Source organism: Periplaneta americana, chromosome 2 (assembly GCF_040183065.1).
Source record: "Periplaneta americana isolate PAMFEO1 chromosome 2, P.americana_PAMFEO1_priV1, whole genome shotgun sequence".
Lineage (NCBI taxonomy): Eukaryota > Metazoa > Arthropoda > Insecta > Blattodea > Blattidae > Periplaneta > Periplaneta americana.
This window is the reverse complement of record NC_091118.1, coordinates 109,600,427-109,619,499: the sequence shown is the minus strand read 5'-3', so window position 1 is coordinate 109,619,499 and position 19,073 is coordinate 109,600,427. Positions and strand designations below refer to the sequence as shown.

The window sequence follows — 19,073 nt, the reverse complement described above, 5'->3', positions numbered from 1 at the left end:
AAAAATCACATCCTTACTGCCGTATTTTATTTTACGAGATTTATCATACAAAATTTGACGAGATTTGTGGAATGTAGGCATACATAAGTCTTACATGGAAGATCTACATTACAAATGTTTACATTTTATAATGGTATAAAAATATATATATCTGTTAAAAGCATATACATACAAGCTGTGATGTAATTGGAGTTTTGAAATAGCTTCAAACCACACGAAAAAAATAGATGTAGGAATTATCCATTTTTTATTTATTATATATGGGAATTTCTACCCAGTGCAGAAATTTATCATTGTCATTTTCTCTTCTTCATTAATAAAATTAAAATCCTATCGATAGTTCTGCAGCTGTAACATATTTCATGCCTTCTCTCTTAAAAGGATTATTTACCGATTGTGAGAAATCAACTAACCCTTTTCTCTGCCTTATAATCAAGGTAATATAGACATAATGAAGAACCAGTTTTTCTCGAAACTGATAAATGTGTTGTCCATAGAATTGATGTAAGTTTACTTCATTCTGAAGAAGTCAATATACGTTTATTTTTTACTTTTAAATTTCTGAGTTTAATTCTGGTACCTTCACTAATAAAATTGTCGCAGCAAAAATTTTAAGATAAATACCCTCAGAGGTTGTAGGCGTTCATACACGATCTTAATACAGAGCATTCAGCTAGACTGGAACATGTGCATCAGACATACTTTCATAACTGGCATAGACTGCATCATTATCATAACCTCCAGCATATTTTACTCATGTAAATTTGATTAATAATAGCATGCACGCAATTATATTTTTATTTCATAGAGTGCTAACCGGTTCTACAGGAGTTGTTCAGAATGATATTTGTCTGAATTCACACATTCCCCAACACTTTTGGATGAAACTGTTATTCACACCTAAAAATGTTATTTATCTAATACTTGCAATTTCTCTTCTTATACTGTCTATAAGTTCAGACATACAAATTTTGTGTTCTAGTGCGAAACCTGCGGGTTCCTTAAAAGCCTTTTGTAAGTAAGTTAGTTCTAGTGTGAACTTGTGGTATTTCAATGAACTACCATAAAATTGAATGATAACATGAATTTTAAAAGAGAATTATCAACTTATCAGACTGAAAGCTGGAAATCAACTAACCTAAGCTAACTAAATATGTGTCTGCTCTGGCCTTGAGCATAGTATGACGTGGCATATGTCTGGGGCATCAGTCCATTAATGCAAGCATATCTGATGCTTGTGTTCCCAGCCGAGAGTTAAGCGAAATGCCCCATACAATGAATTAAAAATAACTTGATTTTCTATTGTTTGAGTTAATCTTTCAAGTTCTACTTTTCTTCTTCTTCTTTTTTTTTTTTTACCCCTGCATTTATGATAATAAAAATTGTCAACGTTTGGGGAAACTTAGAGCATGAATTTATTTGAAACATGGTAATCAATGTATAACAATATTCTTTTTGTGCTAGGGAAGATAAGAACTACGGTAATAAATATTGTTATATAAAAAATATACAATGTATTTTGATGAAAACTCTATAGGATCTGCGAACATTATTTTAGAAAGAAAACAAAAATGTTTATAAACAATTTTATCGAAGAAAAGCAGCTTTTGTAAACATCAATTTTTTTCTAAAACATACTATACTTTCTCCCACAGCAAAAATGTTTAAATCCTCAGAACATTTAGTTTTTCTCAAAAACTGAAATTAGCCACATTTTTTTAAATATAGCGTCTTTCACATGTAATGTGTATTTTTTTTACTGTACTAACACCAGTTTGGCTTAATTTAATTTGCATAAAATAAAATACCATTGCATTAAAAAGAAATAAAACTGTAAATTTAGAAACTCATCTTTTTCTGAATAGTCTTTAGTTGCCCGTCACGTGTAATGCAATTATAAAATATTATGACTGGTTATAAGTGCCTGAATAATTTTATAGTACAAAAAGGGAGTATTACTCGAAAACAAAGGATCTTTCGACAAAATGTTATATGAACTTCTTTGTTTCCTTCCTCTCATACATCACATTGCCAGATCCTGCACAGAATGTTTCAGAATGGTCTATATATTGTTTTAAAAGAATAACAAACTGTTTTATTAACATGAAAAGAAATCCATATCCATATCTGGTATAATGCCAAAACACAGAAAATATTTTATGTTCGTTCAAGAACTAAATATGTTCTGTGTATTTCTATGTATATTACGGTATACATTTTTTCCCCTTGGAAATGAGTGAATGGTATTAAATTAGTGTTAACTGTTAAGTTTTTTTGTTCTGTCAGTCAAGACATTTTCTGGCTATTTCAGCAATTGTAAATATAAAAATGAGATAGGCTACTTTAACTTCAGTAATGACCACAAAGTCTCATGATATTGAACATTACACATTTTGCAGTGTATCTTGAGTGCTCATATATGGCAACCTACAAATATGATCATATATCTCATCTGTCTTACAACTCATGTTGTATCAACAGTGTAGAAATCAGTGTAACATATGCACAGTACATACCAAACACTTCCAATCTAATAGTCACTATCAATCAAGATATACCGCATGATGTGTACATCTTTTGACATTGAGACCCTTACTTTGTTGATCGCCATTTTCTTATTGCATATACAACATTGATACTGAAATGTACAAGTTTTGAGACCCTTACAATGTTTGATTGCCTTCTTCTTATTCTGAACATACAACCCAAGGAATTCATCGGAATATCTGAAGACCATAAATTGTCTGAAGTTGATGTAAGTACATAGAATTTCTCAATGTGCGTACTATAAAACAAAGAATTTTAATTACATTATACTGAATGCATGCTATACTTCTCAAAATATGCTCAAAATAGAAGTGATGTTTGCAGATGGCAGTTTAAGAGAGGAATAATTAGTTTCTAAAAAAATCATTTTTGCTAGAGAAAATTAGCATAAAAGTGATGCTAATCATATTTTATGATGGACAAAGAGATGGTCAACTCTCATGTACATCTAGCAATCTTACACATATTTGGTTAGAGATTCACTTCTCTGAAAAATCGTGGAACATTTTTGGTCGTCCTGAATAGAAGGATACAAATAATAAGTAGAAGTATAATGCATCAGTAGTTCCAATCTGAATAGTCAATAACTATGTCAGTTTATCACACTAAGATAACAGAGGTCTAATTTTGATATACTGCAGATTTGGGCAGTCGCAGCTCATAATTAAAGGCTCTGAGGACAGAAATCTAAAAATATAATTTGTAATAATAGAATTTAGAATATAAATGAATATGAAACATTTTTAAACTTTACTCTATTTGATAATGACAGTCAACATATTTAGAATTAGAGAGTAAAGTGGGGCTTATTGTTGCATTTCGTCAGTTCAGGAAAACTGAAAAAAAAAAAAAATAATAATAATAACAGGAGCTGTAGTAGATCACTGACTCCAATTATCGATCTCTATTACATTTTACCTTTTGTATAACAAAGTTGGGAGTCGTAGTTTTTATAGGGTTCCGACTTTCTTGTTGGAATGAAGGCACATATCCCTATGCCAAAGCAAGTCATCAATTCCTACAAAATTTCATGTCTAAGAACTTGCAGCAAAAAAAAAAAAACACGTTCAAAGCTAACACAAAGGGTGGCTTGAAGCTCTGTCTCTGTCACTCACTCTATGATTGATCATTAATTAACCTTTCAGCAGAAAACTCTGGCAAGATTAAGGAGTATGGTACTGTACCTCTATGAGACATATTTATAAAAGTTTCGTCAGAGATTACCAGCTATGATACTAAAAGACAGACCATTCCACACGCATTTGAGGGCTAGCGCGCCCGGACGCTGCCCTGTGTCTGTCCAGGGAGGACCTCCCACTCCTCTCTGTCGCTAAGGCTGTTGTGGAGTACGAATGCATGCGATCATCAAATCTTCTCGTCTGTTCGATGATATTCTGCAGGCATTGCTGGATTATGCGTTCCATCTGTCATTCATTCATCCATATGGTGTACTATCGTTTGTGGTCAACTGTTTTGAATAAGAATGAAGAGAAGTGCGTCGACAGTCGGTTCAGGATTTAACCCCTCTTCGGAGGCTTGTATCTTGTCTAATCTGACGACAACAATGTTCAATGTTTAATATGCCATATCAATGTACAGGCAAAAATGTACAACATTAAGCGTCACTTTAAAGTTAAACATTCTGATACCCACACTCATATTATCGGCAAAGAGAGGAAGGCATTAATAACGAAACTAAAGGTCGAAATCCAATCTTACGACGAGGTAAGTGTCATTTCAACTAATTAAGTACTCTAAGGGCAATATAATTAAATTAATGGTTAGGTTAAAGTAAGTTTATTTTGAACAGTTGTCAACAATGTATGGGAATTATTATAAAAACGTTTGTTAAACTGCTGAAGAATTTTCTGTCCGTTTAACTACGTATGTATTTTTTGTATAGTGACAGTGTCATTGAAAATTAATTTTCCCTTTCTTTCACAGCACATTGAGCCAAGTTCCGAAAGAGCTGTCCATGCAAGCTATATTGTTGCCCTAAATATCGCCAAAAGTAGCCGGCCTTTTACAGAAGGAATGTTTGTAAAGGAGTGCATGATTTCAACTTCTGAGATATTGTGTCCTTCCCTGGTGACATTATTTGAGTCAGTCTCTCTCCACAAACAATCTTTCGCCGTGTGCAGGAACTTGGTGAACATTTTTATGACGTCCTTTTCTGTAAATGTTGAGTAGGCTTCAATCAAATTCCAAAGAGAACCTATAAGGCTTCAATGTCACACAATTTTGAAAGATAGATATTACAATATTCCAGGCGGCCTCATTGCGTTTTATAAGAACTTGGAACAAAAAGAATTTCTGCTTATCCATGCATTGACATACAAGTTAATTGTTATGTTTGTCTCTATATACCTTTGTGAACACACATTCTCAGTCATGAATCTGAATAAGAGTAAAATTAGGTCATGTTTGTCCGATGTGTTGGGAAGCACTCATTCTGCTCAAACAATTTTCCTTGATATAGCAAAGTTGGTGAAACCAAAGAAATGTAATTTCTCTTCCTAAGTACAGAAAAAAAGGAAAATGTTATTTTCTTATATTATTTTGTAATGGCCAATTGTTGTAATTCTTGAATTCTTTCTATGTGTCATAAAATGTGCCATCCATATACCTCACTGGCTCACTCCACCCCTTGCACGCATGCTTCCCTCTCAGCAATTGTTTTCCGTCTCTTTCCCACTCACTTGCTGTCTCTCTCTGGGGCTCAGCATGGCTTCTACGAACGCAGGGCAGCCACGTGGCATCACGGTGGCTGCCCACTTGGAATGGTCTGCTGTAAGATATGGCAGTTACGTCATTTAGCGAGACTTTGGTGCAAGAGTTTCCTCCTCCTAGTGATGGGCAATACATATAATGTGAAAGTAACTTTACTGTTCAAATTACCTACTTATGAAAATAAATAGGTATGTGAATATATGAATAAATAAATTTACAAATACAACGCGCTGGGGCCCTGAAACAATTTAGAGATGATAATGTGCTCAATCACAACCTTTTCTACTTTTAAAACTATGAGCCGCAACTGAATTCAGGTATAATGCAGTGGAAAGTATGTCTTGGGAAAAATCACCATTCACCAATAAATATTAATTTGATGAAGTTCTTTCGCTTCAGTAATGAGGTTTTGGTGTTACAAGCTTGATGTATGTTATGGCGAACAACTATAGTCTATGCAATCAAGTTTGAAATTCTCACTTATACATATAAGTAAATTGTATGTTTTTTATACAGAAGGAATCGTCCCACCAAGAGTTTCAAACGGGTCAGTTTAGGAGGCCAGTGATATTTAGTTGGCCTGCTAATCCAACCGGTTTAAAACTCTTGATAGGACGATTCATCCTGCACAAAAAACATACTATACTGGTAGTCCTTCACATCAGGCTTTCACTGTATTTGTTGATTAGATGATCACAGTAATGTGATAGGTAACTATGGGCATGACATGTAACACAGTTATTTTATCGGTAGAAATACAGTACACTACAAATTTTATACTACCTATCCTTTGAGTTACTGACCTCAATCTATTCCATATTTCTTCATAGGTATTATGATTTATTAAGGACGAAAACATCATATTTTATGAAATACTATTTAAAACTCTTTGCATTTCCTTATAAGTTTAATAGTTTATGTGTCATGTACACTAATCTCATGAATATTACAATCATATCTCCCTTTTAAACTGTACATAACAAAGCTCTACTTCAAATTGGTGTTATATTTGTGATGTATAAATACAATAAAGCGAATTGCAGTTTAATTTATATTAAAAAAATAATGTAATAAACAGAACCTTTACAGTACACTAGGAGCTAAATGGCTGACCTAGTCCTTTCCATGCTGTGTGTTTGTGTTTATCCTGGAACTCTCGCATTTGGCAAGTGGATATTTTAGTTGACAAAGACTGTATTGGTATATGTTTTCTTAGGACACTTACAATTCTCTTACCATCATCCCGCCACCTCTCCATCATTCATTGTAATTTTTTAGTGACATGGAATATGGAAAGCCATATTGCTACAGAACTGATATACAGAGTGTAACAAAAAAGTATGTCAAAACTCTAGGGAAATATTTCTCACATGTAGAGAATGAAAATATGTTATATAAACATGGGTCCGGAAACACATTATTTCCATGTTAAAACTCATTTTCTACAACTATTCCTCCCCCCACTTTACAAACAAGAGCTTGTTTACAAACAGCTTGTAATCTGACTGTAGTAATGTTCACGTCTGATTAATGGTCGTATGGTCATGACGTAATTCTTAGGTTCACCTCCAGTGTTGATTTGCAACTTATGTACAGTTGTCAAAAAAAAAAAAAGTGGCCACACTCGTGAACAGCGAATATTTTCTAAGTCCACTTCGGGTCACGGCGATGTTACACGATGCATGTGCTTGTAGAAGCAGTTCCGGAACTATGGAAGTATTCCATATCTGCGTCTCGTAGACCAGCGTCAGAGTGCTGATTCGAATGTTGTGGGTTCGGGCCTTCTTCAAGTTTTCATTTTATTTTTTAATCGTTTTTAGCAATATAAATAATATTCAAAATATCATTTATATCCAGTTATCGTTCTTTATCGATATCAAGTTATAATTTTTTGTATTCTATTATCGTTCTTCAGAAATATCAATAATATTCATGTTATCGTTCTTTAACAATATGAATAATATTCATGTTTTTTACATTCTGTTATTGTTCTTTCGCGATATAAATAATCTGTATTTTATGTAAGTAATTATTATAATACAAATAACCATTTTTCTTTGTAAAACAGGTTATTTTATTTAAATAATTAAATATATATTATATAATATGGTATCTCTCGTATTAATTAAATGAACCAATATTTATCATTTATATTCTGTTATCGTTCTTTAGCGACATAATGTCTCAGTGAAACATACAGCAGAGTCCATATAGGCCAGTTTCTATCTGATGCTTTTCCAATTCACTGCGAGCTAAAGCAAGGAGATGCATTATCACCTTTACTTTTTAACTTCACTCTAGAATATGCCATTAGAAAAGTTCAGGATAACAGACAGGGTTTGGAATTGAACGGATTACACCAGCTGCTTCTCTATGCAGATTACGTGAATATGTTAGGAGAAAATCCACAAACGATTAAGGAAAACACGGAAATTTTACTTGAAGCAAGTAAAGCGATAGGTTTGGAAGTAAATCCCGAAAAGACAAAGTATATGATTATGTCTCATAACCAGAATATTGTACGAAATGGAAATATACAAATTGGAGATTTATTGCCTGAAGAGGTGGAAAAATTCAAATATCTTGGAGCAACAGTAACAAATATAAATGACACTCGGGAGGAAATTAAACTCAGAATAAATATGGGAAATGCCTGTTATTATTCGATTGAGAAGCTTTTGTCATCTAGTCTGCTGTCAAAAAATCTGAAAGTTAGAATTTATAAAACATTTATATTACCGGTTCTGTATGGTTGTGAAACTTGGACTCTTATTTTGAGAGAGGAACAGAGATTAAGGGTGATTGAGAATAAGGTTCTTAGGAAAATATTTGGGGCTAAGAGGGATGAAGTTACAGGAGAATGGAGAAAGTTACACAACACAGAACTGCACGCATTGTATTCTTCACCTGACATAATTAGAAACATTAAATCCATTCGTTTGAGATGGGCAGGGCATGTAGCACGTATGGGCGAATCCAGAAATGCATATAGAGTGTTAGTTGGGAGGCAGGAGGGAAAAAGACCTTTGGGGAGGCCTAGACATAGATGGGAGGATAATATTAAAATGGATTTGAAGGAGATGGGATATGATGATAGTGGATTAATCTTGCACAGGATAGGGACCGATGGCGGGCTTATGTGAGGGCGGCAATGAAACTTCGGGTTCCTTAAAAGCCATTTGTAAGTAAGTAAGTGACATAAATAATATTCAAGTTATAATTTATATTCAGTTATCATTCTTTAGCGATATAAATAACATAAATTTAATATTAGGTTTGGAACAATGCAGTTGCATAATACTGCCCTGCTAAGCAAAAGTCCCGTATCTGCAGGAAAATTGAAAATTGGGGTTTTCGCACTTTATAGGGTTTTGTACTGTCAGAAATTCATTTGACTAAGTAAAAATGCGGTATCTCCAATGACAAAATAATGAAATATAAGCTTTTTATTTTGCCGTATCTGCACAAAATCACTAGATAAACTAAGCAAGACTGCAGTACGTCTCTTATGCTACGCAAAAGTACGGTATGTGAGCTGCAGATACTGCATTGTTGCTTAGTACAAGCATATACCGCGGTCTTTCTTAGCATTGTCACACTCTTTTTATCCACATGCCGCTTTCTGCTTCAGTATGTACCTGTCAGTGTTATATTAAACGCAATCTGTGTTAAAAACAATTATAATTATGTCTTCTTCTTCTAGATTTAAACAATTAGTAAAATTAGCTTTGGAAAAATGTTCTTTATCCAACATGTTAGAAAATGAAAATTTTAATTCAAGTATTGCAAGTCAACTTATGAATTCTAGCTTATCATGAGACATTCGCTTCAGTGGAAGAGAAATCTAAATTGAAACCTCCTGCATTTGTTTGGAATGAAGCTATTACAGGACGAAATAAGGAAGGCATTATAGGTACGTTTTACATGTTCCTGAAAGACACAGAGATGTCAAAATATAGTCATTTGGGTACCGGTAGATAATTGTTCAAGCCAGAACGAGAACTGGTGTCTGTAGTCTTTCTTGGTCTTCATGGTGAATTCCAAGGAAATAGCTGCCCAAGAAATCAACCTTTTCTGTTTTGAACCAGGACACACATTTATTCTGCTTACAGTATTCATCACCAAGTTCAAAATGTCTCTCAAAAAGCAGAAAAGAACATACGACTTTGACGATTTTGTAGACGCTTGTCAAGATGAAAATAATGGATCTAATAAAGATAGATCACACAAACTTCCACAAAGGAAAGATTACACTGCCCATCAGAAAAAAAACTGCAAAACAACTACCTTACTGTACCTCAATGATATCGTTCATGTGAAATCAGTGAGAGGTAACTATGTATTGGAGTACAAAACAACATATAATGAAACTGAAAGTTACAAAACTTTAGATTTCCTGCAAAAGAAAGCACAGAAAAGGCATGGCATGCAATTCCCTGAACATCTGGGTAAGCCCTGTGGATTTGATCTTGAGAGGAGAGATATTGAGAACCCCTTGAAAGAAAGCATTCCAGAAAACAGGCTTAAATTCTGGCGAGATTTACTAATACAGAAAATATTTTGTGCATACTGTACTTATGTTTAAAGATTGATTATTATTAATAATATTACATTGTTAATACTATAATTTTGTTCATGACTTACATAAATTGTGATTTTTTTTGTCTCTCATAATGTCATGTTGTGAAATAATTAGAAAGGATTTATCACATGTATTAAATTTTTGTTACTAATGGGCTTCTGCATTTGCTGTTGCATATTATTCATGTAGCATTATTAATTGAAATAGAGAATTGTCAACTTCAGAACTTCAATATAAGAGACGCCTAGAATCATAAGGGCCTAAAGCACACTATAGTGAATTTGTATATTTGAGCATATAATTATGCATGTTCTGATATATTTTAATAGATATTGTGCGATATATAAGATTGTACCATGAACAAATCAAAACCTAACATATTAGAAATCTGAATAATAATTTGAATATCATAAATTAATGTGAATTTTCCTCAGAACTTCGATTCCGTACTTTGGGCCCTTATGGTTCTGGATGCCTATTCTTTCATTTCTTAATTTTATGCAGATATCATACTTCTCCTTAGCAGGGCGGCAACATACGGCATTTTGTAGTTAAGGCAAATATTTATGTATTAAGTCATGCTGTGTTAAAGAGCAGTATCTGCAGTTTCTATTAAATGGCTGAATTAATATAATTTTTGTTTGTTTCAGTAATTTTGTAATGTCGTATATAGCTAGAAACCACATAAATTATGTAATCATACGTAAAAATCGAAAGGGGCTGTACAGAAACTTTTAAACTCATTTTTCTCGATACTTTGCTTTTTGTAGATATGGCACTTAGCCTTAGCAGGGCAGAATACTGGTGTCAGTTTTTCTTTTTGTATTATTATATTATACTATCTTGAACCACAATAAAATGAAAAAGAGTGACGAGGAACTGAACCTGAGACGTTGACATCTAAATTCCGACGTTCTTCCGCTGAGCTACCAGGAAGTGTGGAAACATCTGCGGAAAAATTGGCCCAATCCCCCTCCAAGATTTTCTGATGATTTGTAGAAGCTAGTCCAGGATGCGGGGGGCAAAGGCTAATTGGGATTTCCCAGTCTCTGATCGAGTCAAACATCCTGATAGAACTAATATTTAACCCTTGTAGTGAATTTCGGTGAAGTCCGGAGGCCCAATTAGTCAAATCCACTCTCCTCATGTCCACGCATGGACCCCCTGGGATTTAATAAGATGCGAAAGAGACAGTGGTATGCAGAAAGCAACGGGAAGTTACCACATTTATCCTTCCCAAGAAAAACTGCGAACATGAGCAAAGGAAGCTTTTAATAGAAAAAGGAGCATCTTCTGCGGACCTCTGGAAAAAGAACTAAGGAAGAGACTAGTGAAGTTCTTTGTGTGGAGTGTGGCATTGTATGGGGAAGAAACAATGGACATTACGACGAAATGAAAAGAAACGAATAGAAGCATTTGAAATATGGATGTGGAGAAGAACAGAGCATGTGAAGTGGACAGACAGAATAAGAAATGAAGTTGCGTTGGAAAAAGTGGGTGAAAAAAGAATGATGCTGAAACTGATTAAAAAGAGAAAAAGGAATTGGTTGGGTCTCTGGTTGAGAAGAATAATAGACATTAGGATACGTGGATCATATGCAGAGACTAAGAGGAAGACAGGAAATAGGAAAGATTTGAGAATGCTGGGTTTGCAATGAAAGACCTGCCCATGGGCAGAACACTTATGTATGTATGTTCAGAATGCCTGGAATGTGGTGTCTAAGAACAGTTGCTATTTGCAAAGACTAGTCCTATTCCATGCCCACTCGACTGCAAGATGTGATCGAGATAAGGGGAAGATAGACTACTGTAAATATTGAATTGTGGATTTTTGTTTTGTTTTTTGAACGCTTAATTGTTCTAAGGCAGACGCCAGTAAGTTTGTTTTGTTTATGCCACGAAAGATATTTTTGTTGAGAATAAAATCTTTTTTTCTTTCCATTTGCAGCCACAAAGTCATAATGATAAAGTCATGGCATAATACATTAATGAACCTGATGTTAATTACTAAACTAATCGTAAAAGAGAAAGGAGCAATTATGTATATTTTGTCTCTCTTAAAAATAGAACAAAAAAGAACATAAAAAGCACAAGGTTATATTCAAATGCAGGACCTCACGAATAAGAGGCTGGAACATTACCATTACACTATCTAGTAACACACAGAATACTTTAATTATAACTGTAGATATCAGGCAACGTGGTCCAACAACATGTAACATCGCCTGTCTGAATTGTAGCGAAGATACCCGAAGGGAACTTTGCTTCAAGAGAGTGGCCACTTTTTCTTTTGACAACTGTACAAAGGTCATACGACTCACTTCATTGCTTGACTATATAGCATCAAGCACGCAGTAAAGCTGTTTGTGTTCATCACGGACTTTGTTTCCAGTACCGTACAATGGAAGGGTATTCAAATACGGAGTTGACAGATGCTCATTTGATATATGGGTTAGCAGACGAAACATGTACTTTATGCATGGTAGAACTCTTGCTCATTTCATTGTCAGTGTGTGTCGGTTGCTAAATGAAAGGTTCTGTGACAGATGGATAGGGAGGGGTGGACCAATTCCTTGACCTCCACGCTCTCCAGACCTAAACCCACTAGTCCTTTACTTATGGGGGCATTGAAAGCTCTTGTTTAATGAAATCTCAGTGCAATAGGTAGAGAGTCTTCGCGTCTGTATTGTGGAAGGCTGCGAAACAATACCACACTCCCCAGAAATATATCAGCATCTTCGGAATGCAATGTGATGGCAGGTTGATGCATGCATCTGTGCTAATGGAGAACATTTTGAACACTTCTTGTAATGCAGAGTTTCATATGGTATGTTCCTGTGTTTTTCCCATGATATGTATGCAAAGTTGTAGAAAGTGAGCTGTAACACGGAAATAAAGCGTTTCCAGATCCATGTTTATAGAACATATTTTCATCCTCTACATGTGAGAAATATTTCCCTAAAGTTTTGACATACCTTTTGTTACACCTGTATAATCAAACATTGTCGCAAAAGATGATAATGAATTTATTATTGTAAGCAGAAGTGCAATTTCTCGTTTTATGTATTTTTGATACTTCCTCCTCTGTCACAACCTTGTACAAAACTAGTCGAAACTTAGTTATCGATATTTTTACTAAGCCATGGGGTAAAGCTCACTGATGTACATTCGGTTTTCCTGGATAATTGTTTTCTTTCAGCCCAAACTATTTTGGATAATTTATTGAGATAATGTTCATCCTCACGAGAAAGAACCTTTCCCAGTGCCATAGAGTCGATTTGGAAACAAACACTCCCTCCTCCCCCCCCCCCCGCCACCAGAGGAAGCTACTTATCCATGTGTAATGTGATGTTCATTTGATACCAACTTAAAATGACCTGGAGCATGGATAATGGCACACAGCCATACCTATACACATTGTTATGATAGACTAGAATGATAAAATGCCACGCAGCCGCTTAACATTATTGCAGAAGAGAAAAATTGCTGCCTGGTTTGAACTTGGAAACAGTGTCGCTCAAATTGAGCGTTTAGTCCGTAGACGAAGTGTTTCCAGGCAGGTAGATCTGTCGCACAGGCCCAATCCATTGGCCTCCGTGATCACTTGATTTGACTCCCCTGGATTTCTTTTTCTGGGGTTCATCAAGGATCATGTCTATGCGACTAAGCCATGCACCATTTCTGAATTAGTGGAACGAATTGAACACACGATACAAAATGGTTATGTCTGACATGCTCTCCAGAGTCCATGAAGAGATGATACGTCACTTACATTTGTGCATTCAGCAGAATGGATGACTTTTAAAAATTGTACATCATAATTTGTCAACATTTACATTTATGTGTTTTAATAAAGATTTAAAACACTAACCATTCTTTCATTTAATAGCTCTGGCAGTGAGGGGAGGGGGTGTTTGTTTCCAAATCAACTATACAGCACCAGGAAGGGTTCTTTCTCGTAAGGATGAACATCATTTCAAAAAATTATCCAAAATAGTTAATTTTTCGATAGACTCGTTACTCATGAAAGACCCTTGTATTATTAAAGAAATGGAGAGAAACAAGTTGTTTTCGATAAGAAACTTTGTTCAAAGTGTGCACAAATTTTCCACTAGCTTGTTCATTTCAAGGAAACCCAAGAATGTATGATAGATTATTTAAGACAAGAGCATCCCATTTAGTATAAAACAAAGAATTAATCAGAAGTGAGTGAAAGGATGAACATTAAACATAGTGTGATTGATAATACTGGCAGATGGTTTTGGTAGGAATAATAAAACCATATTTTAGTTTTAAGTAAAAGGAAAATTTCTGCATGGTTTGTTCCTCACAGCAAGATGGAAGAGAAGGGCATACTTATATTACCTAACTGAGTAACTAGGATGGTTAATGAAGAAATTCGGAACTTAGAGGCTTGTGAATTCGTACCAGTTCTTGCTGATGAAACATTGGACATGCCCTGTCAGTCCCAGATGAACGTTGCTGGTTACACTTCCAGAAATACATGAGATTCTTTGATGTCTCCAAAGATGAAAATGCTCTCAGATGGTTGGCTGCTTTTTTAACTTGGTTATTTAACGACGCTATATCAACTATTAGGTTATAGCATCGATGAAATTGGTGTTAGCAAGATAGTATTTGGTGAGATGAGGCCGAGGATTCGCTATAGATTACCTGACATTCATCTTAGAGTTGGGGAAAGCCTCGGAAAAAACCCAACCAGTAATGAGCCTTAGTGGGAATCGAACCCACGCTCGAGCACAACTCCAGATTAGCAGACAGATGTGCCTACCGCCTGAGGTGTGTTTTAAAAGAGTGAGTGTCCACCTGCAATGTTCATTCATTGCTATGCACACAAACTCGATTTTGTTTTCTTGTATACGATTTCCTGCCTTCCATACACATCAAATCATCAAAGAGGAGTTAAGTCTTGACAGATGTAGTTTCAAAACTACCCCAGGCATGCATAACATGCTGGAACTTCAAATCCAGAGCAATAGCAACAATTAGTACCCCATTTCAAACACTTCAAAGAAATTCTTACGCACATTGTTGATAACAATGAACAATGGAACCGGGCATAAGATACTTGTCTTTACAGAGTACTTATACAAGGTGCTATAAGAAAAATCTACAACGAATGTAAATATCTGCAACCATGAAATGAAAAATCTGTGAAATGAATAGAGAGCACGTGAATGAGTTATTAACATAGCCAAAAGTTTGAACAGCAAACAGCAGTAAAATCATTTCCAGCACTTAAAGTGTTAACATATGAAATAATTGACTCAATAATGGTCCACATGGAACTACAGCTTAGAGGCTGAAAACTTCCAATTTTCTGAATTATTGGACAAAAATTGTTAACCTTTAAGTAATCGCGCTGGGTGTTGTGAACACCCCAGTCAGATATTACGGCGCTCGTAACTATATATTCTGTAAGCCTGAACTTCTGAAACTTTCAGTACCTTTATTGGAATTGGTAAGGTAACAATAACCGTAAAAATTTTTGAACGGTATTTGCATATTCGAGATAATAACGGTTTAATTGAATGGGGTGGTCAAGCAAGACTGCTTAAAGGTTAAACCAAGTAATAAAATTTTTCATTAACGAAAATGAAGTACGTAAGTAATGAAAATGTACCCATTCTTTGAGAACAAGTGGAAAATGAATCTGTTAAAATGTACTCTGATGAAATGAAAGAAAATCTATTTCCACAAATGCTGTTGAGGCATAGGCTAGGTACATACTTTGGACTATGAACTTCATAAAATTTATGAACTAGTAGGCTACTGCTATTAATTATTTTAGTTCTTACATCTCCAATCCTAATCAAAGAAGTATAAGCACTTTCAAACCCACAAAAAGGAGCTTCATGACAAACAATAAGTTAATCAAATTAAGTAGACTGGCGATAAAGAAAATTCTACTAAACGAGTTTTCAAAGAACCAGAGTTTCAGATATCATGTCATTAATGTATCTGCAGAGAGAGAGAGGAACGCTAATGAAGTTTATTTGACTTTCCGGTCAATTACACTCGTCTTTGTCACTGGTTGATTCCTAAATACTAATCACAAAGTCCACTGAAAAGTTAAGGATGAAGAATGTAGTTGCGTATTACAGTTAAAACACATAATCTTGAAAAATATTTTTCTACAGCATCTGGGTACGTTTTTCTAATTCACATAACAAGAACGCAGTAGGAATTTCAGTAAAAGCTTCCATTTGGACTACGAAAGTAATAATTGTGATAATATAAACTAAATTCCAAGTAATAGAAAAGTAATATATGATGGAACTTCTGTTTACGGTTTGTGAGAGAATAAGTAGCATGCTGTCATTTTTAAATGCACAAATCAGACCAACTATGTTTCCTCGACCAAATTTATGCAACATCAATAATCTCAAAATTTCGTCACCCACCACACATTTAATAGTAAGACATATTCCCGTAACCCTGAGTAATATTCGTTTTCCACTCCCATTGCCGTAAGTATGCTGTTATTAGCTTGTTTTTAGTAAGTAAATGGATTTTACCATGATAATGTTGGTTATTATTGACAACGGGCTGTAAGTCACTTTGCTTCCCTAGGAAAGTAAGTGAAAATATGTTTCATTCAAGAGTCGCATAGCAACAAACAAAATAATACTAAAAAATCAACGATCATACCAACAGTTCTGGTATTAAATAATGTAAAATTAAATATATTTTTATTGCATAAAATGTGGAAGTGGAAAAAAACGTATGCAATTCGAGAGTTAATTAGAATGTACTAGTCTAGGACTACCTAATTGCAGCTCTTATTATCACTCGGGTGCAAACTCGTCCTCAACTAGTAAAAACTACTTACCTCCCTTAATATATAAATAACTATTTATAAGGATATAAAACACTCAAGTAGAAGTAGTTTTCAGTTCATGGAATGGAAGTCACATACCATATTAGTTGAAACTGAGCAAACTCACTGCTAAAATGAGAGACAGTGATGTATTTGAGAATTCTCGTAATTAGGATATTGTCATTATTATGTTCTTATTGCTAAATATACAGTATTTTAGAAACAGCTTTTGTTAATAGTCTTCATTGTGATTATTATACAAAGATATGTTATTTCAGAAAGTTTTTCTGCCTTTCATATGAGACAAAATAGTTTAAATTGCCCATGTTAGTTATCTCACCCCCTTACTGAACCACCTGGTTATTTGGAAGAATCCAGCATCCATAGACTATGATTCGTACCAGTCAAGGAAACGTTCGAGTGCTTGGCTCCACAACATCATGGTGCCACTATATGCATCACACACATGTGGTCTTGGCTCAAACACTCTGTCCAGCTGTCGTAGAGCCTTCAACTCATCCTTGGACAGCCACACACCTGTACAAAAACATATTTAGTCAGTTTCTCCAACTTTTTTCAATATCTAATCAGGCCAGTTATATGTACCTATAAATTAATCATGTTCAAAAAGACTACAAGCTTAGATTTCTACGACAATGTCATATCCAGTGCTTGAGGTGGGACTGGATGGCATCCCAATGCTTCTTAAAATGTTTTCAAATCATCCTACTACTCTTACTAGTAATATGACTAGGAATATTTAGTTTCAAAATATGTTCTAAAATGTATTTTATAGCATTTCTTTTTAAACAGTGGAAAAATAAAGAAAATGTGCTGCGAGCTCATAATCATATATTTTAAACTACCGGTACTGTATTGATTATTTACTGAATAGCATGAATACGAAAAAAAAAAAGTATGTGATAAGCTATACAGAGCACAGATCATGATACAGAGTGTCCCAAATTGATGTATACACTCTTTGAAATGCTATTTCACAGCAAAGAAATGAAATAGAAATACGATTTTCCTGTTTATGATTCAGAAGGCACTGGAAAGCATGGAAACATGTTCATCTACTTATAAACAAACATGGCGATGCAATTATCGTTCGATGAATGTAAGTGGATACTGAAATGTTATTGGAAAATGGAGAATGTTGAGGTTCAACGATGTTGGAGGGGTTGAATTTAGAACACAACCACCAACATGGTTAACTATCACAAGAATTTGAGACACGTTTGAAGTCGATGGAATGGTGAAAGATGTGTTGAAGGAAGAAGAAGAGAAGTTTCACCAATAATGAGAGTGTTGATGCAGTCATGCAGGCTTTTGCATAATCCCCAAAGAAGTGAAGAAGGCAATGTTCTCGTGAGATTAATATCAGCAAATTCAGTGTTCATCGAATTTTGTGAGCTCAAAAATGGAAGCCTTACATTCCGAGACTTGTCCACGCACTAAATGAGGACGACTGGAATTTTGTGAGTGGTTCTTGAACATGTGTGATGAAAGGGAAGATTTTCAAGACTTCATTGTTTGGTCAGATGAAGCCACATTTAAACTTAATGGCACAATTAACTGGCAAAATTGTGTGTACTGGGCTAATGGAAACCCACACATCTTTCAAGAAAAGGCCGTCAGTCTTCCAGGAGTAACAGTATGGTGTAGTCTGTCTTCCAGAGGAATAATTGGGCTGTACTTCTTTGAAGGGGTCCCGCGCCATGGCGTCGTGGTCTAAGGCATCCTGCCTAGGACTCGCGTTATGGAATGCGCGCTGGTTCAAGTCCTCGTGGGGGAAGAAATTTTGGCCAGTGTATGGGACCGGTGCCCACCCAGTATCGTGCTGCATTTGGGATCATTGTGCTAACCGCACGATACCTCCATACTAGTTGGATGACCGTCCACCTCTGCTTCTGCATGTGGACATGAGGCCAACAGCTGGCTGGTCGGTCTTGGCCCTTCATGGGCTGTAGTGCCACAGATTTACTTGCTTTTACTTCTTTAAAAGGACTGTCATGGGTGAGAAATACCTGCAAATGTTGGAAACCACGATTCCACGTCTCAATGACCTCTTTGAGAATGAAAATGGATTTTACTTTCAACAAGACAGGGCTCCAGCTCACTTTCATGTCAATGTGAGGAATTTTCTCGATCGCACACTCAATCAGAGATGGATAGGACGAAGAGGAAGTGCTGCGGAGTTCCCACCTCGATCTTCGGATTTAACCCCTCCAGACTTCTATCTATGGGGAGCTCTAAAGGATAGTGTACACCACAAAACCACAAACACTGGAGGAACTGAGAGTTCAGATTGAACATGCCTGTAATGATATTCCATTAACAACAATCTAGTTGGTATGTCGCTCTGTTGTA

The 19,073-nt window shown here is 35.3% G+C and overlaps 1 protein-coding gene across 3 annotated transcripts in view; it reads right to left on the bottom strand.

Moving 5' to 3' along the window:
- Positions 1–13: 13 nt before the first annotated feature.
- LOC138694495 (glycerol kinase 5) overlaps positions 14–19,073 on the bottom strand; it is a 112,850-nt gene continuing 93,790 nt past the window's right edge. For all 3 annotated transcript variants that reach the window (XM_069818268.1, XM_069818270.1, XM_069818269.1), the window contains one exon: positions 14–17,237. In XM_069818268.1, the coding sequence (XP_069674369.1) occupies positions 17,089–17,237 (149 nt within the window). In that variant the 3' untranslated portion in view covers positions 14–17,088. The remainder of the gene's footprint in view (positions 17,238–19,073) is intronic.